This window comes from Podarcis tiliguerta (assembly GCF_965153285.1).
Source record: "Podarcis tiliguerta genome assembly, chromosome: 3".
NCBI classification, from domain to species: Eukaryota; Metazoa; Chordata; class Lepidosauria; order Squamata; family Lacertidae; genus Podarcis; species Podarcis tiliguerta.
Window position 1 is genome coordinate 1,899,098 of NC_139536.1, and position 24,502 is coordinate 1,923,599.

Genomic DNA, 24,502 nt, shown 5'->3' on the forward strand with positions numbered 1-24,502 from the left:
GCAGGGGGGGCCGGCCGCAACATCTGGGGGTTAGGGTTAGGGGGCGCAAATCCACGGGTTAGGGGGCGCAAATTACTTGCCTTGCCCCGGGTGCTGACAACCCACGCTACGCCACTGGCAAGTCATCCTCACCGACCCAGGCGCCTACAGAAATGAAGCCGGCAGCGGCGAATCCCCTGTGCTTTGAGGGTGGGGGGAACCCCGATACGGCAAACAAGGCTCAGCATCAGAATTTGGGGACCCCCCCTCCCTCCGACGCGCCAGCTAGTTGTGTGTGCTGCAGCCTGAAGGAGCTGGCCTGTAATATATGCCCCCCATTCCCGAAATCTCCAGAGCAGCAGCCCCAGCAGCTGGACCAGACAACCCCCCTCTCCCCCCCCCATTTTTCGTAGGGTGCAGCAGCTAAGCGGTTAACCGCAGCCAGCTGTAGCTGCAGCCGCCGCTGGATGAAGGCAGCGTGGAGAAGATGCTCCTCCGTTATCCCTGAGCCATACGCCAAGTTGCGCGCGGCTGGAGAGGCTGCGAAGGAGCGCGGCTGCTGCTGCTGCTGCAGTAGCAAAGGATGGAGGAGGGAGGAGGGGGTGGCGGCGGCGGGGGGGCCCAGGGCAGAGGAGAGCTTTGCCGGTGAGCCAGGACACCAGCCGGAGGGTTGTGCCCAGCGAGAGAGAGAGAAAGCCAAGCGGTACTTTTCTGCGACAGCTCCTGAATAATTGAGGCAAGCGAGCGGCTTGCAGCGCTTTGCGAGGCAGCTGAACCGTCACTCGGCTCCGGGTCGCCTCTCCTCCTGGTCCAGGGAGGGAGGAGACGCCGACGGCGGAGGAGATGCGCCCTGACTGGCCCGGCAGAGACCAGCAGAGGATGGCAGAGCTCTGAGCCCCTAGGATCAAGACCGCCGCCGCCCCTGTCCAACCCTGCCAGTCTGTCGTAGCTACTGGGCTGCCTCAGCATCCCCACCGGCAACATGGCTTTGGTGGTGCACCTGAAGACGGTCACTGACCTGCGGGGCAAAGGAGACAGGATTGCCAAAGTAGCTTTCAGAGGTATGTCCGCATGTGAGGAGCGGGGCTGGTAAGTAGGGGGCGCTGGGCTGCAGGCACAGGGTCGGGGGTCCTCTAATGGCAGCAAAAAGTTCTCCGCAGGGGAGTCGCTTTGGGGCTGCAGGCGCAAGGACAGGGCCCAGGTGAGAGGGGCTCGCTCACCTGTCTGCCACCGGGGCAGCTCCAACCTGAGAAACTGGGGGGCTCCCGCCATCATTTTGCGCATGCCAAAGTTGGCTGGAGTTGATTTTCTTTTTTTAAAAGGGGAGGATTCTGGTGGCTCCAGTTAGTCCTGGCTGTGTGGCCACATCCTCCCAAAGAATCATAGAATTGCACAGTTGGCTGGGACCCTGAGAGTCATCTAGTCCAACCCCCTGCAAAGCAAGAATTTGTTTGCCCAATGTGGGGTTTGAACCCCCGACCCTAAGTCTCATCCTCTACCGACTGAGCTATCGCATGGAAGTCATGTTGCCCAAGTGGCTTATATAAATTGAGACAGATGGAGGAGGGAAGACTTGTTCCAGATTCTTGCGAGACCTTTTGCAAAAGCTCTTATTTATTACGTATCCATTCTGTTGCTACTGCACCTTTTCTTCCATGGAGCTCGAGGGGGCTTGCATTCCTCATTTAATCTCCACAACATCCCTGTGAGGTAGGTTAGGCTGAGAGTGAGTGGCCGGCTCAAGGTGATACTCAGTAAGCTCTATGAGCCAAGTGGAGATTCGAACCCAGTTCTCCTCCAGTCCGACACCCTCACCACTACACTGGCTATTCCCATATGGAGGAAGTCGCAGTTGCTGAAAGAGCCAGCTCGGTCCTTGCGGAGCAGACAGTTCAGGGTCGCATCCTGTACCACAACTGGGGTGCGGGAGAAGACGGCACAGGAGTGCCCTGCCCCTCTGCCTGGCTTCACATTCTTCCGCCGAAACTGCTTTCACGAAGAAAGCAGCAAGCAAGGAACAGAGGAAGGAAGCGATTTGATACTGAGTCAGACCTTCGCTCTGTCTCCTTTTCTGCACAGCCTGGCAGCAGTTAAAGTCTCCAAGGTTTCAAGCTGGGATCTTTCCCCAGCCCTAACCCATGGGTAGGCAACCTAAGGCCTGGGGGCCGGATCTGGCCCAATTGCCTTCTCAATCCGGCCCACGGACGGTCCGGGAATCAGCATGTTTTTACATGAGTAGAAGGTGTCCTTTTATTTAAGCTGCATCTCTGGATTATTTGTGTGGCCTGCCTGGTGTTTTTACATGAGTAGATTCTGTGCTTTTATTTAAAATGCATCTCTGAGTTATTTGAGGGGCATAGGAATCCATTCATATATATTTTTCCAAAATATAGACTGGCCCCCCACAAGGTCTGAGGGACAGTGGACCGGCCCCCTGCTGAAAAAGTTTGCTGCCCTAACCAGAGATGCCACTGAGGACTGAATCTTTGTGCATTCAGAGCTGCTGCTCCAACCACTGAGCTTACGACCCTTCCCCTGGTAGCCTCCAGAATCTGGCCTTTTTCTCTGGCCAGTCTCTCCAGTCCTTGTGGAACTCCTCCGATCACCTCCTCCCTCATTTCTGCAGTCAATAAACAGTTCCAGCTGGCCTCTTGGGCCCAGCGAAGAGTCAGCGTGGTGTAGTGGTTAGAGCGCTGGACTAGGACCTGGGAGACCTGGGTTCAAATCTCCACTCAGTCTTGAAGCTCACGGGATGACAGTAGCAGCCTCTTACCCTATGTTTCAGGGTCATTGTACAGATTAACTGAGGAGAGCGGTGAACAGAGGACTCTTTGGAGAGGAGATCAATGCAATAAAACCAGTGCTCTGCTCTGTTTTGTGTTGACCGTAGTGCTGCTTTTTGCATATTTGTGGGGGTTTTATTGTTGTTTTCTATGCTATCTTAATTGGTGGATCAGGGTGTACGGGTAGGGCCATAAAAATGTTTTAAGGAAGCAAACAAATAGATAAATAGGAGAGCCCAGACTGGTGAGACACAATTTAAGAAGGATGTTGACAAGTTGGAAGGTGTGCAGAGGAGGGCAACCAAGGTGATCAAGGGTCTGGAAACCTGTAAGATGCGGTTGAAGGAGCCGGGTATATTTAGCCTGGAAAAGAGGAGACTGAGTGGAGATATGAGAGCCATCTTCAAATATCTCAAGGGCTATCGCATATGGAAAAAAACTTTCTGACAGTAAGAGCTGTAAGACAGTGGAATGGACTCTCTTGGGAGGCTGTTGATTCTCCTTCCTTGCAGAGATTAGATGGTCATCTGTCTTGAATGCTTTAGCTGAGATCCCTGAGATTGTAGGGGGTTGGGCTAGATGTCCTTCAGGGTCCCTTTCTAAGATTCTATTATTCTTTGCTTCTCTGCTTTTATGAGGCATCCCTGCTCCCCAGTGCTGAAATAAAGACTTTAGGAGAACTAGGAGGAAAATGCACCTTGGCCCTTTTTTCCAACTGCAGCCCAAAGTTCAGAGACCAGCCTTACCTGGGGAGGTGCTATGCACTGAACCTTGGACTCTCTGCAGGCACAGCCTCTCCTGGTATGCCCCACAGAGAAACCTACGGTCTGCAAATAAAAACATCCTGAAGGTCCCAGGCCTCAGAGAGGTTAGGCTGGCCTCAACTAGAGCCAGGGCTTTCTCGGCTGCGGCTCCAATCTGGTGGAACGCTCTGTCCCAAGAGACTAGGGCCCTGTGGGATTTGACATCCTTCCGCAGGGCCTGTAAGACAGAGCTGTTCCACCAGGCCTTTGGTCAGGGCGCAGCCTGACCCCCCTCCTCTGGCAATCTGTACAGAGTCTTGCTCAATAGTTGCCATCAATTTGATTTTAATTAATTTTTATAATGAAAGGTTTTTAGAATGTTGGATTATTTTGATTGTTGTTAGCCGCCCTGAGCCCAGCTTTGGCTGGGGAGGGCGGGGTATAAATAAAATTTATTATTATTATTATTATTATTATTATTATTATTATTATTATTATGACGTCTCCTCTAACACAACCTTGGTGCATGCATGTGTGAAGATTTTATCACGCAGCTGTTGCCTCCGACGGCAGGCACACATGTTCCAAACACATTGTTTGGCCCAGTTCCCCACCCGGCATCCACTGCATGGAGCGATAATTTGAGCTTTTAATTTCGCAGCTGTTGCGTCGGCAATCCTCACTGAGGGTCCTGTGAGGTAGCCCAGCAGTCTTGTGACGCTCGCCCTGTGGAACATCCTCCCATCAGATGTCAAGGAAATAAAAACAATCTGACATTTAGAAGACATCTGAAGGCAGCCCTGTTTAGGGAAGTTTTTAATGTTTGATGTTTTATTGTGTTTTTAATCTTTTGGAAGCTGCCCAGAGTGGCTGGGGAAACCCAGCCAGATAGGCAGGGTATAAATAATATATTATTATTATTATTATTATTATTATTATTATGATGATGATGATGACAACAACCTCATACTGTGGGGATGGTTCTGAGGGCAAGAGAGATTGAGATTCGGACCAGGCACTTAGCAGCTCATGCTGAGCTCGAATATCAGCTTTCACACCCCCATCAGCACCAAACACATTGAGCTGCTGTGCTGTTTGCAGCATAAGAAGAAATTTGAAAGTAATTCTCACCTCTCCTAACCCAACAAGGGAAGTGGACAAGGCCTGCCTCTCAGAACACTGGTTTCCCCTTCCATGTCCACTCTAGGAATGTTGTAAAGGTAAAGGGACCCCTGACCGTTAGGTCCAGTCATGACCGACTGTGGGGTTGCGGCGCTCATCTCGCTTTACTGGCCGAGGGAGCCGGTGTACAGCTTCCGGGTCATGTGGCCAGCATGACTAAGCCACTTCTGGCGAACCAGAGCAGCGCACGGAAACAATGTTTACCTCCCCACCGGAGTGGTACCTATTTATTTACTTGCACTTTGTGCTTTCGAACTGCTAGGTTGGCAGGAGCAGGGACCGAGCAACGGGAGCTCACCCCGTCATGGGGATTCGAACCGCCGACCTTCTGATCGGCAAGTCCTAGGCTCTGTGGTTTAACCCACAGCGCCACCCGTGTTCCTAGGAGTATGTAAAAGAGCAAAAAGAGAAAACGAAGCTTTATCATAGAGCTTTATAAACCCACCTTTATCATATACTCTCAAGGTTCATCGTCCAATCCCCTACAATGCAATGGTCGCGCCAAGCTGAAAGATCTGCATGGTTTCAGGCAACAGCCAAGGAAACTTCCCCAAACATCTCCACCAGGATTAAGGGAATGGGAAGGGCTAAAATCCCCGGTTACCTGGTAGCTCTCTAACCACTACACATGCCTACCTCTTGCATGCCCAAGGGCTTGCAGGGCACACAGAAAGTAGATTTGCACACCCATTCCAGGGTCAATTCCCAGTATCTGCAAGTAGGGCTGCAAGAGAGCCCAGCTGGAAACCCTACCAGTCAGGACAATCAGGATTGACCTAGATGGGCGCCCGGGTCTGGCGTGGCAGCTCTCTGCATTCCTAAGTTTGAGGGAGTTGGGTATGGTTAGCCTGGAGAAGAGAAGTCTGAGAGGTGACTTGATAGCCTGTGGGTGAGGGACTATTTTGCTCTGACTGTGTATGAGCCATGCAGGGATTACAGGGTACCAAATCAATCAATCAATCAATCAATCAATCAAGCAATCAAGCAATCAACCAACCAACCAACCAATTCCCTGGGGAAATGTGCCTAGGGCTGCAGCCCAGAATGCGCCACCTGTGACTCTGAACAGGGCATAGAAAGTGGAAGAGAGGCATATTCTGAAGTGCATTTTCACTCCAGCTAAGGCTACCAGATTTTTTTCAATGAATCCAGGGACACTTTTCAACTTCAATGGATTTTGTTGTTGTTTAGTTGTTTAGTCGTGTCCGACTCTTCGTGACTCCCTGGACCAGAGAACGCCAGGCACTCTTGTCTTCCACTGCCTCCCGCAGTTGGGTCCAACTTCGAGAACACTGTCCCACCATTTCGTCCTCTGCCGTCCCCTTCTCCTTGTGCCCTCCATCTTTCCCAACATCAGGGTTTTTTCCAGGGAGTCTTTTCTTCTCATGAGGTGGCCAAAGTACTGGAGCCTCAGCTTCAGGATCTGTCCTTCCAGTGAGCACTCAGGGCTGATTTCCTTCAGAATGGATAGGTTTGATCTTCCTGCAGTCCATGGGACTCTCAAGAGTCTCCTCCAGCACCATAATTCAAAAGCATCAATTCTTCAGCAATCAGCCTTCTTTATGGTCCAGCTCTCACTTCCGTACATCACTACAGGGAAAACCAGAGCTTTAAGTATACGGACCTTTGTTGGCAAGGTGATGTCTCTGCTTTTTAAGATGCTGTCTAGGTTTGTCAAAACTCCATGGACAAAGACAACAGTGTGGGATTTAGGCCCCAAAAATAAATAAGGGGGGGGGGGGAATATGCGCAGTGTGCATAGGAATTCGTTCATATTTTTTTTCAAACTATAGTCTGGCCCCCAACAGTGCTTGAGGGAGAGTGAACTGGTGCCCTGATTAAGAAGTTTGAGGACCCCTGTTCTTAATTCTTTTTTAAATTTTATTTTAAAGTTACATTGCCTTTTTTATTTCCTGTCCTGGGCTCCTTTGGGAGGAAGTGAGGGGACCTTAAAGGACACTGATTCAAGCCCCACACTGACCACTTCATCTCCACATCACAACCCTTATATTAAAAAAAAGACCAGCAAGTCTGCTTTGCAAGTGTGCCAAAAACCCTTTAGTTCTGCATCCTGAATTGGCCGGCATGTGACTGAATCCGACCCGGAAATAATGAAAAATCTAGGAGCTCTCTCCCTGCGTGCCTCTGTTTTGCACATAATAAAATGAAATCACGTATAACCAGCAGGGCTGTTAAAGAACTCTGATTAAAAGGAGACAGCGGAGTAATTTCAGAAGAAGTTAAATAACGTCGTACAAGAAAGCTGCAGAGATAAGAGTGAAATTCAATTTATGTGACTCTGACTGGCGCTTCAAACATGCTTCTCATCTCAGCCTCTGTGCAGCGGCTGTAAATTTAGCGGCTCTGAGCAGGAAACCCTTCTCTTGGGCAGACAGAATAATACAATCATAGGGTTGTAGAACCAGAAGGTATCCCAGGGGTCATCTTGTCCACCCCCCTGCAATGCAGGAATCAAAGTGGAAGAGATTCTGGCAGGTGGCCCTCCAACCTCGGCTTAAAAACCTCCAAGGAAGGAGAGTCCATCACCTTCCGAGGGAGTCAGTTCCACTGCCAAACAACTCCTACTGTCAGAAAGTTCTTCTTTATGTTTTGATACGGAAGGGGGGGGGGCATGTCTTCTTCACCTCCTTCTTCGCTACAATATATCCATTTATTTCCAATTGTCAATGACAAAAAGGGACTAAAATCTATAAAATTCATAGAAAATCAACGTGCCAATTTGCTCAATTTCTCTAGGACTCCATGACACCTCCCCTGTCCTCCATAATCTCTCAAGCAAGGTGTCAAGACCCTAATCCTGTCAAATCACTCTGCCAAGTCTTTCCTCTGGGCAATGCCAGGTGGCAGACTATGCATACATGGACCATTGTCTTCTCATCACCGGGACTCAGGATGTGCTTATCTGCGCATATCTCCAGCTCTGCATATTCCCCCCTCCCTCCTCCATATGTTAATCCTGTGTAACCCAACCTCTTCTTAATGTATTCATGATGTAATCTGGGTAACCCAACCTCTTCTTAATGTATTCATGATGTAACTGGGATGTATTTTGCACTGTATTCTGGGACATGGAGGGAAGTTTCAAAAGTTCATGTCACCCCTTTCTCGCGGTTCAATCTCGCCTTGAACCTGTTGCGCAATAAACTTGGATCTTCTGCAGTTTGCTCCTCTCCGGCTGAACTCATTTTCCTCCGCAGGGACCCGCGGACTTAGTCCAACGAGCTGGGTGGCAGAGCAGCCTCGCACCCAGATTTTGCCATAACAGTTTAATTGGAATCTCCTTTCTTGTAACTTGAAGCCATTGGTTTGAGTCTTTGGTTGAGGTCCTACCCTCCAGAGCATGAGAAAACAAGCTTGCTTAATAATAATAATAATAATAATAATAATAATAATAATAATAATAATTTATTATTTATACCCCGCCCATCTGGCTGGGTTTCCCCAGCCACTCTGGGCAGCTTACAACAAAGTATTAAAATACAGTGGTCTGTTAAACATTAAAAGCTTCCCTAAACAGGGCTGCCTTCAGATGTCTTCTAAAAGTCTGGTAGTTGTTCTGCTCTTTAACATCTGGTGGAAGGGCATTCCACAGGGCAGGTGCCTTCTGCCTGGTTCCCTGTAACTTGGCTTCTCGTAGAGAGGGAACCGCCAGAAGGCCCTCGGCGCTGGACCTCAGTGTCCAGGTAGAATGATGGAGGTGGAGATGCTCCTTCAGGTATACTGGACTGAGGCCAGTTAGGGCTTTAAAGGTCAGCCCCAACACTGAATTGTGCTCAGAAACATACTGGGAGCCAGTGTAGGTCTTTCAAGACCGGTGTTATGTGGTCTCTGCAGCCGCTCCTATTCACCAGTCTAGCTGCCGCATTCTGGATTAATTGCAGTTTCCGGGTCACCTTCAAAGGTAGCCCCACCTAGAGCACATTGCAATAGTCCAAGTGAGAGATAACTAGAGCATGCACCACTCTGGCGAGACAGTCTGCGGGCAGGGAGGGTCTCATCCTGTGTACCAGATGGAGCTGGTAGACAGCTGCCCTGGACACAACCTGTGCCTCCATGGACAGCTGTGAGTCCAGAATGACTTCCAGGCTGCGCACCTGGTCCTTCAGGGGCACAGTTACCCCATTCAGGACCAGGGAATCCCCCACACCTGCCTGCCCCCTGTCCCCTAAAACCAGTACTTCTGTCTTGTCAGGATTCAACCTCAATCTATTAGCTGCCATCCATCCTCCATCCGCCTCCAGAAACTCACACAGGACTTTCACTGCCTTCGCTGGTTCTGATTTGAAAGAGAGGTAGAGCTGGGTATCATCTGCATGTTGATAAACATGTGACAGCCCTTGAGATATTTGAAGGTGGCTCTCATATCACCTCTCAGTCTCCTCTTTTCCAGGCTAAACATGCCCAACTCCTTCAACTGTTCCTCATAAGGCTTGGTTTCCAGTCCCTGGATCATCTTGGTTGCCCTCCTCTGTACATCTTCCAGCTTGTCCACATCCTTCCCAAATTGTAGTACCCAGAACTGGATACAGTATTCCATACCATAAGACTTAGGAATATCTGTGAACAGATTCACCCCCCCCCAAAAAAAATCCCTTCCTTGATTCAACATACATGCTATGCTATAATTCATACTGGCATAGATCTCCTGTTCTTTGACTGTCCCAAATGCATAAGCTCTTCTTCCACGGTAATTACATAGTAAGAGCAAAGGATGGCATGGCCAAATTACATGCAATAGGTTCATGTTCATGTTCATTCAGGACTATAGTTGACCCAGTTATCCTTTGTGCTGTTGCATCAATACTGCGCCTATGTACCCAACTTACATTTTTTCATAAATATTTATTGAGCTTGAGATTAATGATTTCAAACACTATAACATTGAGAATGATTTCTTGGAAGCGGAGTGGTAAGCCAATTTGCCTATGAAATCCCCTTATCCCATAAATGCCAACTTGACCACTTCGATGGGCAGAACTGGTTTACAGGTGCTGCAGAAATACCCATTCCACATTTGTGAGGATCTTCTAGGGTAGCAGCACCTGGCCTGCGGAACTCCCTGCCTATTGATGTCAGGCAAGCGCCTTCCTGTGGTTTTTCTGTTTTTGGCTCCTCCTAAAAACATCCTTAGGGACGCAGGTGGCACTGTGGGTTAAACCACAGAGCCTAGGACTTGCCGATCAGAAGGTCGGCGGTTCAAATCCCCGCGATGGGGTGAGCTCCCGTTGCTCGGTTCCTGCTCCTGCCAACCTAGCAGTTCGAAAGGACGTCAAAGTGCAAGTAGATAAATAGGTACCGCTCCGGTGGGAAGGTAAACGGCGTTTCCGTGCGCTGCTCTGGTTCGCCAGAAGCGGCTTGGTCATGCTGGCCACATGACCCGGAAGCTGTACGCCGGTTCCCTCGGCCAATAAAGCGAGATGAGCGCCGCAACACCAGACTCGTCTGCTACTGGACCTAACGGTCAGGGGTCCCTTTACCTTTTCCTTTAAAAACATCCTTAGAAACACTAAACATTTGGGCAAGATGTTGATTGCTCTGCTTGCAAGTCGCTTAACCCCACCAGGGTTCCCAGAAACTGACGGCTTATCGGTCTCCCGATGCAGAAACAGGTTTTTTTCCAGAGCACCAGAGGTTAATCTCCTGATCAATAGCTAAGATTTATGTCTGACCACCATCTATCTCCATGTAATTATTTCCATCAGCAGCCTGCCAACAAGAGTCACTCAATCCACCATGTTCTCCCCCTGGAAGTTATTATTACGATCTTTTAAATGATTCCCCCGACTATGTCTTTAGCTTTTCCTGTTTTATCTGTAAGTTGCCTTGAGTCCCTATCAGGGGTGAGAGGTGGGGTATAAATGAATGAATGAATTTACTGAAGAGAGATAGATAATTGATTACGGTCGGAGACCAGCTTATAAAACATACTTTGGGGGTTCATTCCCAGAAAAAAAACAAATAGTTAAAACAATGTACAACAATAAATTTAAATTTTATAAATGCGATAAGCATGTTGTTTAGTAGTTTAGTCGTGTCCGACTCTTCGTGACCCCCTGGACCAGAGCACGCCAGGCACTCCTGTCTTCCACTGCCTCCCTCATGCTGGTAGCTTTGAGAACACTGTCCCACCATCTCGTCCTCTGTCGTCCCCTTCTCCTTGTGCCCTCCATCTTTCCCAACATCAGGGTCTTTTCCAGGGAGTCTTCTCTTCTCAGGAGGTGGCCAAAGTATTGGAGCCTCAGCTTCAGGATCTGTCCTTCCAGTGAGCACTCAGGGCTGATTTCCTTCAAAATGGAGAGGTTGGATCTTCTTGCAGTCTATGGGACTCTCAAGAGTCTCCTCCAGCACCAGAATTCAAAAGCATCAATTCTTCGGTGATCAGCCATCTTTACGGTCCTATATGCGATAAGCATATAGACTCTTAAAACTTTAAGCTACTGCATAGATATGTCCCAGAGTCACCCGTGGAACTGAGTTTGGGGATTTTCTTCACGAACAAGTTTGAGTCGGGGGATGGTCTGCGCCTACAGAGAATTTACTGAACATCTTAATAACAATTCAACCCAAATCATTGAATGGTTCAAGAATAATTCATGGAAAGGGGAGGCAGGTAAGAAGGGGGGGGGGGCTCTCTGCTGCTAGCTGGATGGCTAGCTGGATGGTCGGTGGGTGGAATGGACGGACACAACCCTCTGAATCTACAACCAACCATTGCTCAAGAGGCTCCCTGCCAAGGTTTTTAGCCGAGAAGTGAAGCCTGCAGGCCAGCTGAGCTGAGCGCCTTGCTGTGAAATCCATCTGCAAAAAAACACAGAGAGGTAGCTGCTTGCCTGGAGCTACAGATTTCGTTTGCTGCTGGCAGAGGAAGCCTTGAGACGCCTTGCACTGTTTCCCTAGAACCGCAGGCTGAAAGATGCCTAGCTGAGCATCTATTCCACACAACAGCTGTTTGGCGGTGAGTCTGAGCAACCTCAGCAAAGCCCTGCTGTCCCTCCTGCTCATGAGGAGACCCTCCCTGGGTCACCTCGTGAACCGCAAGGACTCTCCAGGGTGTTCCCTACTTCCAGCGGGCAAGAACTTTTTTTGGAGAAGGTCTCTATTCCTATTCTTGGGGGTGGAGTGGGTTAATTTTGATACTATACTACAGGCACGTCCAGCTCCCGAAAGACTACGATCTACTCCCAGTATAAAAACACTGGCAATGATCTACTGGCAGATGTTGAGCTTTTTTTTAGGGGGAGGGGCAGAGTTGTTGAGGTTTTTGTTGTTAATCGTGGCCAACCGGTTGGACATCACTGCTATACTACCTTCGTTCTCAAACGCCATCTGTTCCGGAGGTCCGTTCCAAAACCAAAGCGTTCCAAAACCAAGACGCGCTTTCCCATAGGAAGCAATGCAAAATGGATTAATCCGTTCCAGACTTGTCCATGTAGAAAGACTGGGCCGTTATAAAGAGATGTAGTGGTTCTTAACTGATGTGGTAGTGTTGTATTGTATTATTTATGCAAATTGATTTCCTCTGGAGTAAAAGTTCTGACCGGGACAAACCTTGTTATGCTGAGCTTGTATTTTTCACAATTTGTATATGGTGTCTGTTTGATAAGGTGTGGTTTGCTATGCCTAATAAAGGATATTTGATTTGAGAAAGCTCCTTGACCGTGTGTGTGTGTGTGTGTGTGTGTTTCGAACCCAAACCCAGCTGTGTTTGTCCAACCTCTGGGTTGGACTAGATGACCCTTGGTGTCCCTGCAATTCTAGGCTTCTGTCTCCCACCCATTTCCTGGCTCTTCTCTCATTCTCTCCGGCTCAGCCAGGCCTGACTCTGCTCAATATCCTTCGTTCCCCACGAGATCCACCTATTTATAGGTCCTCTCGCTTGCTTCACAGTTTCTCTGGGATTTGTTCACAGACGTCTGTGCGTCACAAGCAGGTCTGGGAATTGGGGACTGTCTCCCTGGGGTGCCTCCTCACTCACTCCTTGAGGGTGTCACATTCCTGCTGAGCTTAAAACACCTGCCCTGCACGTGTTTTCTGCAAAGGCTGCGAGGGCCACATGGGAGGGATGCAGGGGCCGGAAGGCAACATCTGGAGGCTACACCACAGCTTTACACAACCCAAATCTATTGCCTTGGCACCACTTGCAATGAGTTGCTTCCGTGACCTACTGGATCACTCTTTGGGGGTCTGCCAGAGGGAGAATCATAGAACTAGATTTCTTTCCGCAGGGCCTGTAAGTTCCGTCTGGCCTTTGGCTTGGAATCAACTTGATCCCCTTCCCCTCTTTCCTTTTTCCTTTCTCCTTCTGTGATGGAACTCCTATTTGTGGACTTCCCTGGCTTTTTTCTGGCCCACATAGGACCAGTCTGGATAGTTGGCCTTGGTGAAGATTTGGCGTTTTCATCCCCCTAAAGTTTTTGATTTGAGTTTCTACTGAAATGAGGCTGCATTTTAATGTTGTACTTTAATCTTGTTTTTAAGTTGTATTTTAATCCATTGTTTTTATACCTGGTGTTAGCCGCCCTGAGCCTGGTCTAGGCTGGGGAGGGTGGGGTATAAATAAAACTTCTTCTTCTTCTTCTTCTTCTTCTTCTTCTTCTTCTTCTTCTTCTTCTTCTTCTTCTTATTATTATTATTACAGCAGTCAAGTATAACATGACTGTTGGACCACAGAGCCTAGGGCTTGCCGATCAGAAGGTCGGCGGTTCGAATCCCCGCGACGGGGTGAGCTCCCGTTGCTCGGTCCCTGCTCCTGCCCACCTAGCAGTTCAAAAGCACGTCAAAGTGCAAGTAGATAAATAGGTACCACTCTGGCGGGAAGGTAAACGGCGTTTCCGTGCGCTGCTCTGGTTTGCCAGAAGTGGCTTAGTCATGCTGGCCACATGACCCGGAAGCTGTACGCCGGCTCCCTCGGCCAATAAAGTGAGATGAGCGCAGCAACCCCAGAGTTATCCGCGACTGGACCTAACGGTCAGGGGTCCCTTTACCTTTACAACATTCCTAGAGGGGACATGCAAGGGATGCTTTGTACCAGCCAGTAGAAAATTTCCTCTTTCCTTCTGGGCTGGGACAAACTTCCTCTGCACGTGACTAGAGGTGGACGTGGCCTTACCTGCCCAGGTAACAAAAGGGCAAGGCAGGGAGCAAAGCGAGATATTTCAAGCCTTGATTTGTTATCATTGTGATGATCATGGCGTACAGCTGATGAAAACCCCAATTTAACAATCTCAGAAAATTAGAATATTCGAAGAAATCAGCAAAACAAGGATTGCAAATTGAGCAAGATTGGGCCTCTGAGAAGCAGAAGCATATCTCGCTTTGCATGTCATGAGTCGAATTTTTTAAAAAAGATGAAGACTGTTGTGTCATTATTGTTTTTAAGAGGGAACTAAAGGGGAAATTTTCCAGGAACAACCCAATCTGGACAAGCCAGACTGGATTGTCTAACTCAAGAGATTCAAACGAATCTACCAACTAGTTTCCTGCCATATACAGGGAATGTGCTTTGCTACTAACCTACTAGTGTGAGTGAGAAAGGATAATATTTAATTAATATATCCTCTCCTACAGTCCACAACATTCCCACACTGGGAGTTGAACCAGGAACCTTCTGCATGTGAAGCTGGCGCTCTGCAACTGAGCCACGGCCACTATCCATGTCTCTGAACTCTCCGTCGCTGGGGAGCAAGGATGGAAGAGCGCTCTTGCCTCCAGGTTTTGTTTCTGGGCTTCTTAGCGGCTTCTGGTTAGCCGCATCAAGAATCAGGATGTGAAATGAGCTGCTCCTTTGGTCTAATCCTGCGGGGACCGAGGGCAGAGATCCCACTCTGCCAAGATAGTCCACGGGCGGCAAATCCCAGTGATATTAGCTGATTTCCTGGGGCAATTCATCATATCAGCACTAAGCAGCTTTTGAATTCTTTCGCCGGCTGGTTGTAATGTGCCAGAACTGCATCTGGAGAAATCATGATGAGCTGAAGATGTACTTGCTAATGCTAAATGACAGGAAGTCTGTTTCTGAGCACAATTCAAAGTGTTGGTGCTGACCTTTAAAGCCTTGATCCAGTATACCTGAAGGAGTATCTCCACTCCCATCATTCTGCCTGGACACTGAGGTCCAGCTCCGAGGGCCTTCTGGCGGTTCCCTCGCTGCAAGAAGCCAAGTTACAGGGAACCAGGCAGAGGGCCTTCGCGGTGGTGGCACCCGCCCTGTGGAACGCCCTCCCACCAGATGTCAAAGAGAAAAACAACTACCAGACTTTTAGAAGACATCTGAAGGCAGCCCTGTTCAGGGAAGCTTTTAATGTTTAACAGACCATTGTATTTTAATACTTTGTTGGAAGGTGCCCAGAGTGTCTGGGGAGACCCAGCCAGATGGGTGGGGTATAAATAATAAATTCTTATTCTTATTCTTATACTTTATCTTCATTGCCATGACTTCTGCTCTTGGATTTACTGCGGCCATTTGGAATCCCGGCCCCTATCACTGAAAGCACATGCAGCTTCTCCCTATTTTTCATCGCCTGCCAATTGGGGTACTTACTCCAATTAATCATAGAATCACAGAATGAGAGAATCATAGCATGAAGGGACCCCCAAAGGTCATCCAATCCAACCCCTTGCCATGCAGATTCTCAACTAGATCAAACATGACGGGTGGTCATCCGACCTCTGCTTAAAAACCTCCAAGGAAGGACAGTCCACAACCTCCCGAGGGAGACCGATCCACTATCCAACAGCTCTTGCCGTCAGAAAGTTTCTATGTATGTTTAGTCAGAAGCTACTTCCTTGTAAGTTGAAGCCATGGGTTCGAGTCCTACCCTCCAGAGCAGGAGAAAACAATCTTCTTCCATCTTCCACGTGACAGCCCTTGAGATATTTGAAGATAGCTCTCCAGTCTCGTCTCAGTCTCCTCTTTTCCGGGCTAAACATCCCCAGCTCCTTCAACCGTTCCTCATAAGGCTTGGCTTCCAGACCCTTGATCATTTTAGTCACCTTCCTCTGCACTGTGGGGTGTGAAACACAGAGCAGTCAAATACAACATTCCTTGTTTTCCTAGAGTGGACATGCAAGGGAATGTTTGGTCCAGCCAGTCGAAACTTCCTGTTCCTCCTGGCTGGAGCATCCTTCCTTTTGCCTGTGATAGAAGGTGGGCGTGACCTTACCTGTCCAGGTAACAAAAGAACGAGTCGCACAGCACCCTCCCTCTTTTTGACTTCCTTCTTCGTTGGACCAGCTTCTAGCTAGGACTGCTCTGCTAGCTCTCAGCTAGCAGAGGCAATAGGATTATTCCCCCATATGGGGTAGATCCACATGTACATATTTGTAACTAAGTCTGCCTTCAGGATTCCAACTGTGAACTGATGTGAGTAAACTTCTTTTATTGACTTTGAATAAGATTGTGGCATTATTTTAAGAGGGATTCATGGGAACTTACCAGGAACATACAATTAAATCTGAGACAGACTGAATTGTGTAATAGTGAGAGGCTCACACGAGCCTGCAACCAGCTTGTAAAAAGGGGGGGAATGTAACTCTGCTAAGTAAAGGAACTTGCTAGTGCATGTTAGGAAGGATATTAATAAACAATATATCCTCTCCTGCCACCCTGAACATTCCCACACCGACAGGAAGAACCTTCTAAGTCTCCGCCATTTCTGATGCAAATCGGGGGCAGCTCACAGCAATATTAAAAGCAGAAACTGCAAACAGGATTCTCCAGCTGGAGGCAGACACATTTAATAACCTCCAAAGCCTAACGGCTTTGAGAAGAGGGTTGATTTCGATTTGGCGGTAGATGGTCTTAACATTTTAATAACGTTTCTCATCCCCTGCCATGTCGTAAAAGTTGCGTTCAAAGAGGAGTCTCTGCGACGGAGCAGTAAAAAGCAAATGCAGATTTATATCCATGCCCAGGATTAACAGCTTCTCTCCTTAGCGTGTCTGATGGGTTTGATTCGTCAGCCGGCTACCTCGATGGTACTCATATGTCTCTTTGTGAGAGCCAGTGTGGTGTAGTGGTTAAGAGCGGTAGTCTCGTAATCTGGGGAACCGGGTTCGCGTCTCCGCTCCTCCACAAGCAGCTGCTGGGTGACCTTGGGCCAATCACACTTCTCTGAAGTCTCTCAGCCCCACTCACCTCACAGAGTGTTTGTTGTGGGGGAGGAAGGGAAAGGAGATTGCTAGCCGCTTTGAGACTCCTTAAAGGGAGTGAAAGGTGGGATATCAAATCCAAACTCTTCTTCTTCTTCTTTGGGTCCCAGGCTTTGATGCATTTATAGCAAACGAGTCTGATCAAATTATTATTATTATTATTTATTTATTTATTGAATTTATATACTGCCCTATACCCAGAGGTCTCAGGGCATTTCACAGAATAAAATTGTTCAAGGATGAGATGTAATGCAAAAAAGGTCCACTGTTATTATGGGATTTCCGTACAGGGATTTATTGATTCACACTATTTCCCACTTAATATATATATATATCTATCTCTAAGCGGTATACAGAAAATGAAAGCAACAACAGACAACTTAAATCACAACAAATGCCACAAGAGCACACTGCTCTCATTCAAAAATGTCATGTTATTCCATTGCTGATACATCTAAAGCAATATCAGGTCTTTTGCGCTGGGACACAACCTATTTGGCCAAGTGCAATTTCAGAAAAGGTTACGTTCAGTCTGAGACTGAACATAAAGCAAAACTGCAAAGGTTTCTGTGCAGTTGGGTAGGATATGATTCCATGAACCATGGCACAAAATACAGTACATACATCTATTTGCTAGAAATAGATATATCTCTATGGATGCCAGAGACCAGACAGGCTTTTGACAATTGCCTCACTCTCTGTTTGTTATCTGCATAGATGAGTCACAATCAGGCCAGATTAATACATTAATAAAAATAAAAAGAGAGGACATTTATAAATATGTAACAATGCTCTTTTAGGGCTTACCTGCACCAATGTTCCAGGGGATAAGCTTGGTGGTATGCTTTCTTGTATATTTCTTTATTCTTGTTATATATATATTTGTGTGTGTGCGCGCGTAAGAGTTTGGGGTTTTAAGCTGTGTGCCAGACTCTTCTAACCCCTGGATGCAGCAAGTGTTAAAATATAAGCCAGTCTGGCTTCCTGGAGAGATGATCGCTTGGGTGATGGGCCACTCAGGTGTGAGACAGCGAATGGATGGGACCCCCTTTCTCAGTAGACAAAGCCAGAGTTGAGTTTGACAGTGACTTGGGCCAGAGAAAGAGCAGCAAGTTGGAGAGAGAGTCCGAACATGTTTGACTAAACTGAAAACTATGGAGAGACCTGGTCTGAATAGAGATATTGGATTCTTGTCTCATTGCACATGCTAAAGCTATTTTTGGTCATTTGCATAATATACCTTGGTTTTTCCTGTAGGACTAATTGCAGTCGTTAACAGTCGTCAACAGGTTTACCATGCCCACTGAGTCAATCACCCATCTCCTACTACCCTCCTGAGAAAAACCCCTCCCACCCTCCCACTATATATAAGGGTCTAGTGACTTCTGTTTCAGTGGTACCTCGGGTTACAGATGCCTCAGGTTACAGACGCTTCAGGTTACAGATCCCGCTAACCCAGAATTAGTACCTCGGGTTAAGAACTTTGCTTCAGGATGAGAACAGAAATCTTGCAGCAGCGGCGCAGCAGCAGCAGGAGGCCCCATTAGCTAAAGTGGTGCTTCAGGTTAAGAACAGTTTTAGGTTAAGAACGGACCTCCGGAACGAATTAAGTACTTAACCCGAGGTACCACTGTATTTGAAGAAGTGTGCATGCACACCAAAGCTTATACCCCGAACAAACTTAGCTGGTCTCTAAGGTGCTACTGGACAATTTTTTAATTGTTTCGATTGTGTCAGACCAGCACGGCTTGCTGTTGTTGTTTAGTCATTTAGTTGTGTCCGACTCTTCATGACCCCATGGACCAGAGCACGCCAGGCAATCCTGTCTTCCATTGCCTCCAGCAGTTTGGTCAAACTCATGCTGGTAGCTTCGAGAACACTGTCCAACCATCTCATCCTCTGTTGTCCCCTTCTTCTTGTGCCCTCCATCTTTCCCAACTTCAGGGTCTTTTCCGGGGAGTCTTCTCCTGAGGTGGCCAAAGTCTTGGAGCCTCGGCTTCAGGATCTGTCCTTCCAGTGAGCACTCAGGGCTGATTTCCTTCAGAATGGAGAGGTTTGCTCTTCTTGCAGTCCATGGGACTCTCAAGAGTCTCCTCCAGCACCAGAATTCAAAAGCCTCAGTTCTTTGGCGATCAGCCTTCTTTATGGTCCAGACTTGGTTGGTCTCTAAGATGCTAAGAGCCTAGGAGTTGCCGATCAGAAGGTTGGCAGTTCGAATCCCCATGATGGGGTGAGCTCCTGTTGCTCGGTCCCTGCTCCTGCCAACCTAGCAGTTCGAAAGCACGCCAAAGTGCAAGTAGATAAATAGGTACCACTCTGGCGGGAAGGTAAATGGCGTTTCCGTGCTCTGCTCTGGTTCACTAGAAGCGGCTTAGTCATGCTGGCCACATGACCCGGAAGCTGTACGCCGGCTCCCTCGGCCAGTAAAGCCAGATGAGCACCGCAATCCCCAAGTCATCCGTGACTGAACTTAATCCCCGTTACGGGGATTCGAACCGCCAACCTTCTGATCGGCAAGTCCTAGGCTCTGTGGTTTAACCCACAGTGCCACCCGCATCCCTTTATCCATACATACAACAAACGTAATACAGATTAAAACATAAATATCTGGGTAGACTTGTTTAAACAAGAATGTTTTCAGTAGGCACCGAAAAGAGAACAGGGAAGCACCCGCTTCGTGTCAAAAGGCAGGGAGTTCCGCAGTGTAGGTGCTGCCACACTCAAAGATGGAGTGGAAGAGGTATTCTGTGGCACCCAGGGGAGTGCCGGTTCCTCCAGTCGAAGTGGCTCAGTGGGTGCATATGGAGCAAGGCAAACTGATGCTAAGAGCTCCTCTTGGTCCAACTATCAACACGTTTCTTCTGGGTTCTGTGCTGTTCTGCAAAAGCTAAATTTCTGTTTTTCTCCTTGGCTCCCGCAGGCCTCTCCTTCTACACCCGAGTGATCGAGAACTGTGAGGATGAAGCTCCATTTGATGAGGTAAGGAAGGAGAGTTTTTAAAATCTGCAGCAAGGAGTGTTTGGGAACACCCCTGCCTCAGACTAAAGTTCCCACAATGGGTGGTACAGCTTTCTAGGGGGCAATGGGGGGTTGCTAAGAGGCAATGGGGTGGCAGGGGGTTGCTGGAGGTGTGAATGACTTCTCTGACTTTGAAAAGCTGGTATCGCTGGACCAGTTAATCCGTTTTGCGGAGTTAATTAAACTGGATAGTTCTGATTGGATAGGATCATCATCATGCAATTAATTGTTACTGTTTTGGATTTTATGACGCGGTTCTCTTCCTTAGTGGGTTGTGCAAACTGCTATTCTGAATAATGTTTTTTATGGGGTACAGGGCACCGGGGATGAATTTATGGAACCAAGCAGGTGGCAGCTCCAAAATGTTTGGGAACCACTGGACGAAGGGATGTTGGGCATGGTTTAAAGTGCTGGTTTGGAACACCCTAAACCGTTTGGAATTAGGATGGCGAAAGAACCACTCACTCCTGTCCGTCAAGTGAGATGGTTGCCTGACTCTTACAAGCAAGGCTTGTGGCAAACAGGAGCAGGACGGGGCCTTTGGCGTGGTGGCACCAAGACTTTGGAATCATCTTGCCAGGGAAGAACACTCAACCCTTATTTTGATGGGACTTTGAAAACGTTCTTAGGTGTGTCTTGGTAGGGATGAAGGTGAGAGGGACGGAGATCTCCAGGGAGTTGTTTTCTTCTTTGCAATTCTCCATTTTTTAAATTTCCATTTTATAGTGTGTGCAAATATCAGTGCTTTTTCTTTTCTGGAATGGATCGTTTGACTTGCACCATCCACTTTGTTGTGGGAAGGATAGAGTGTACAGTTTTGAAAACAATGTCGAGTTATACGGTGCCTGCCTTTGCCCTTGGCACAAATTCAGAGAATCATAGAATGGGAAGAGATCCAAAGGGTCATCTAGGAAGAAGTAAGGACACACCTGAATTGAACTAGATGACCGTTCTGGTCCCTTCCTGTAATGGTTCTAGGGGTTGCTTGTGCGTAAGCTTGTCCCAACGTCTTGCTGGGTTTATTGAGTGAACCTTTCCTGTCCGGGCAGCCACTCGCCCGTGACTGTCTCAATCGCTGGCAGAATCCGTCAGTGGGCGATTCTTAAACTTCTTCCAGCAAAGAAGTTCTTTGACGCCTAGTCGCCACCTACTCTCCCTACACGGAAGCCTTCTGCGCAAGGAGGGCGTGGGCAGCGGAGGACCCCTCTCCCCGCTGGTCCCCAGCAAGGAGTCATGGGATCGCCTCCTCGATTCCCCCATCTCCCCCCTTCTCCACTGGAGCTACGCTGATTCTCTCCCCCAGAAGATGTGCTGCCCCTCCCACTCCCGTGATGCTCTCTGGGATCCCTTCGGAGCTTCCTCTCTCCCTCGGACACTGATGGCAGTTCCCTGACACTTCCAACCCTACAATTCTATGATTCTATGATGATTCACCTGGCAGGTGTATCGCAGGTAATGTGCTCAGGAGAGTCCCTACAAAGATATTCCCATTTCCCAGAAAGTTCAGGCCTATCCTTGCATCCTTGGTTTATGTGCAGAAGGGAGAAAGGATGAAATATCAAGAAACAACGCAACACTTTTCAGGCAGGATGATTGCCCAGATGTTCTGTGGGCTGAGAAAATATCTGTGTGCATCCTTCGGAGGTAGGAATGATGTGTCAGACAGATTTTTGAAACCTCCCCTTTTTACAGGTTTTGAAAGCTGGAGAGGAAAACGCACTGAATGTTTGAGCCAGCTGCTGGTTTCTAAAGAGGCAACGCAGCCACAGCAGCTGGGTAGAAAAGTTTGCAAAAAAGAGGTTTCTAAAATGATGCCTTGTGTGGAGAAAGAGAATGGAGGACAGCTTTTTTCTCTCCCTCTCTCTCTCACTTGCGGGCATCTTGGGAAGCTAAAGGTTTGAAGATCCAGAGCAGCGAAAAGAAAGGACTTTTCTATGCAGTGTGTAGTTAACCTGTGGAACTCCCTGCCACAGGAGGCAGTGATGGCCAACAACTTGGATGGTTTTAAATGTGGATTGGACAATTTTATGGAGGAGTAGAGGGCAGGGCTTTGCTGTGGCTCCACCGTCGGAGGCAGCAACGCGTCTGAATCTCATTTGCTGGAAACTGCAGGAGGGAAGAGGGCTCTGGTGCTCAGGTCACAGAATCATTTGTAGAGTAGGAAGGGACCCTGAGGGTCATCTAGTCCAACCCCCTGCAATGCAGAAATCTCAGCTAAAGCATCCATGACAGCCTTTCCTAAGGGGTTTCCCATTAGGGCAGCCTTTCTCAACCTGTGGGTCCCCAGATGTTGTTGGACTACAACTCCCATCACCCTTAGCTAGCAAGGCCAGAGCTCAGGGATGATGGGAGTTGTAGTCCAACAACATCTGGGGACCCACAGGTTGAGAACCGCTGCATTAGGGCACCTGGTTGGCCACTGCAAGAACAGGACGCTGGACTAGGTGGGCCGCTGGCCTGTTCCTGAAGGCCCTTCTTACCATCTTGAATAGCTAGGAAATTGTACCTCTGCCCTTTTGCATGCCACATCTGTGTGGGCTGGTTGGGGTTCTGTGGAGGGGATGAGTAATGGGCACTCTGCACATGCTCCAAAGGAAACTTCTTTTTTTAAAAAAGCATTCCTTCACACACACACAGGCTGGAGTGAGCCTTTCTTTGACAACAGCCAACTCAAAGCAGACTCCCATCCCTGACCATGACCCTGACCCCGACCACCCACCGTGAGATGGTGGCTAATTCCACTGCTGCTGCTCCCAAAGTTTCTCTGCCGAGTTTAGTGTCTGCAAAGCTGATTTTCCTCCTCTCGTTACATAAACCTCCGGTGCTGCAAACCTTACATAACTGCCTCCCTCACAGCGCCGCTTGCCAAGTTCTTAAAAACACTCAGGTTGCAGGAAACGGGTCCCCCTGGTTTTCCCTTCTTCCACCTCTTCTCTCTCTCTCTCTCTCTCTCTCTCTCTCTCCCCTCCTCCTGCCACTTTGCAGCAGATCAGAGTTCTCCTCTGCTGCAAAAAGCTCCTTTTCGCCTGCAACCTTCGGAGCCAGTCAGCTGTATGCAGAGGTGTCAATGTTGAAGGAGGCGAGGGGGTTGCTCCTTGCCTCACTGCCACTTTGAGGTTTGGAACCGGCAACGAGGGGGCAGGAATCCATTCCCTTATTTGCACTCCCCAAACCGGACGTGTGCAAACCAGAATTCAACAGCTCCCCATTGAAAATCTGTGCTTTCCTGAATTTCCTGTGTAATAAACGAAAATCTGCCTTTATTTCCTTATGGGGGACACAAGAGCCCTTATAGAGTCCTTTGCAGGTTCTCCATCGGTCGGAGAAAAGAACAGAGGCCAACCAGAGAATATTGAGAAGCAAAGCAGCTCGTAAGCCTGATCTTTATTGAACTCTTGCAACAGGTTGCCCCTCTCACACGCAGGAAAGGAGGAGGACCCAGAACCAAGGTGTGCCCGCCCTTATATAGACATTTTAAATTGCCCGCTCTGGAGTTCAAGACCACCCCAGAAACATCATACCTACATCACAGAAGAGGCGGTCTACAACAGAAATCTGAGTGCGTTGTTTACCTCCTGTCTGACAGGTTACCTGTTAATGCTCACTTGATTGGATACCCTGGGGAGCCTGGCCAGTCTTCTGTAGTGACAAATACTTAGTTCCTGAGCCAGGTCACAGGCTCACCCTATTCATACACAGATATACCCTTAAGACAGGTTTTGTGAAGGAAAAGACAATGGGGAGGCTTCTCCATTTTCCTTTGACCTTGCAGAGAAAACATTTGCTCAGTTTGGGAGCCAAAATGGCTCCAGGACTGCCCTCTTATGCTGCCTCAGACATGTGGTCCATACATTTATGTACCTGTTTGCCTGGCACATCCATGAACATATATTATATATATAAGAGACCTTTTTTTTTTTTTTCATCTGCAACAGTTTCCCCGAGCAAAGCAGGTGTCCCCCTAAAGTGCAAGTTAGGGGAGAACTTAAGCAAGAAAGGTTTGCGTTGATGAAAGCAATGCCCAAAAATGCATTAGGTTAGGGGGAAAGCATATATTTTCCACACAAAAAAGTATTTGCAAAGTGAAATGCACGCACAAATATATGTGGATTTTGATGAAGACTTCTTAAAAAAAATCACAGACTGATGTGGAAATGGGGAGCACTGGAAGACTGGAAAAATAAGAAACTGAAACTGATAGAGTCTTCCATCACTACCTACAGTTCTCAGGGTGAGTCACCCCTGATTTTTTTTGTTACAAGTAGAATTAAGAAAATTTCAGCTGGGTTCTTGCTGGCAAAACCCCACCAGGAAGTTTGAACTGCCCACAGGTCATTTTCTTTCATTTGAGTGAGGCTTGCAGAGAATCCCTTACAACCCAGATGAAAGCAGAAAGGAAGACACATGACCTTATCATTTATCAGAGCTGAGCATCGAAGTTGCCTTTGTTCCAAACCCCAATCTTAATTGGACTTTTGTAACGATGTGTTTGATCCCTTTCACATTCTCGTTTATCTTGCATGCTCATCTTAATTGGCACCAGCGCCCTAAGGGGTCCTTCTGCAAGGCCAGAAAGGGTAACATTTGCAGAATGACATGGTCACATCCTAGCCACCCCAAGCTTGC

General features: G+C 48.1%; 1 protein-coding gene across 1 annotated transcript in view; it reads left to right on the forward strand.

Moving 5' to 3' along the window:
* The first annotated feature begins 343 nt into the window (after positions 1-343).
* OTOF (otoferlin) overlaps positions 344-24,502 on the forward strand; it is a 184,791-nt gene continuing 160,632 nt past the window's right edge. Inside the window, exons 1-2 of the mRNA XM_083432494.1 lie at positions 344-1,040; positions 19,779-19,837. Coding sequence (XP_083288620.1) covers positions 962-1,040; positions 19,779-19,837 — 138 coding nt within the window. The 5' untranslated portion in view covers positions 344-961. The remainder of the gene's footprint in view (positions 1,041-19,778; positions 19,838-24,502) is intronic.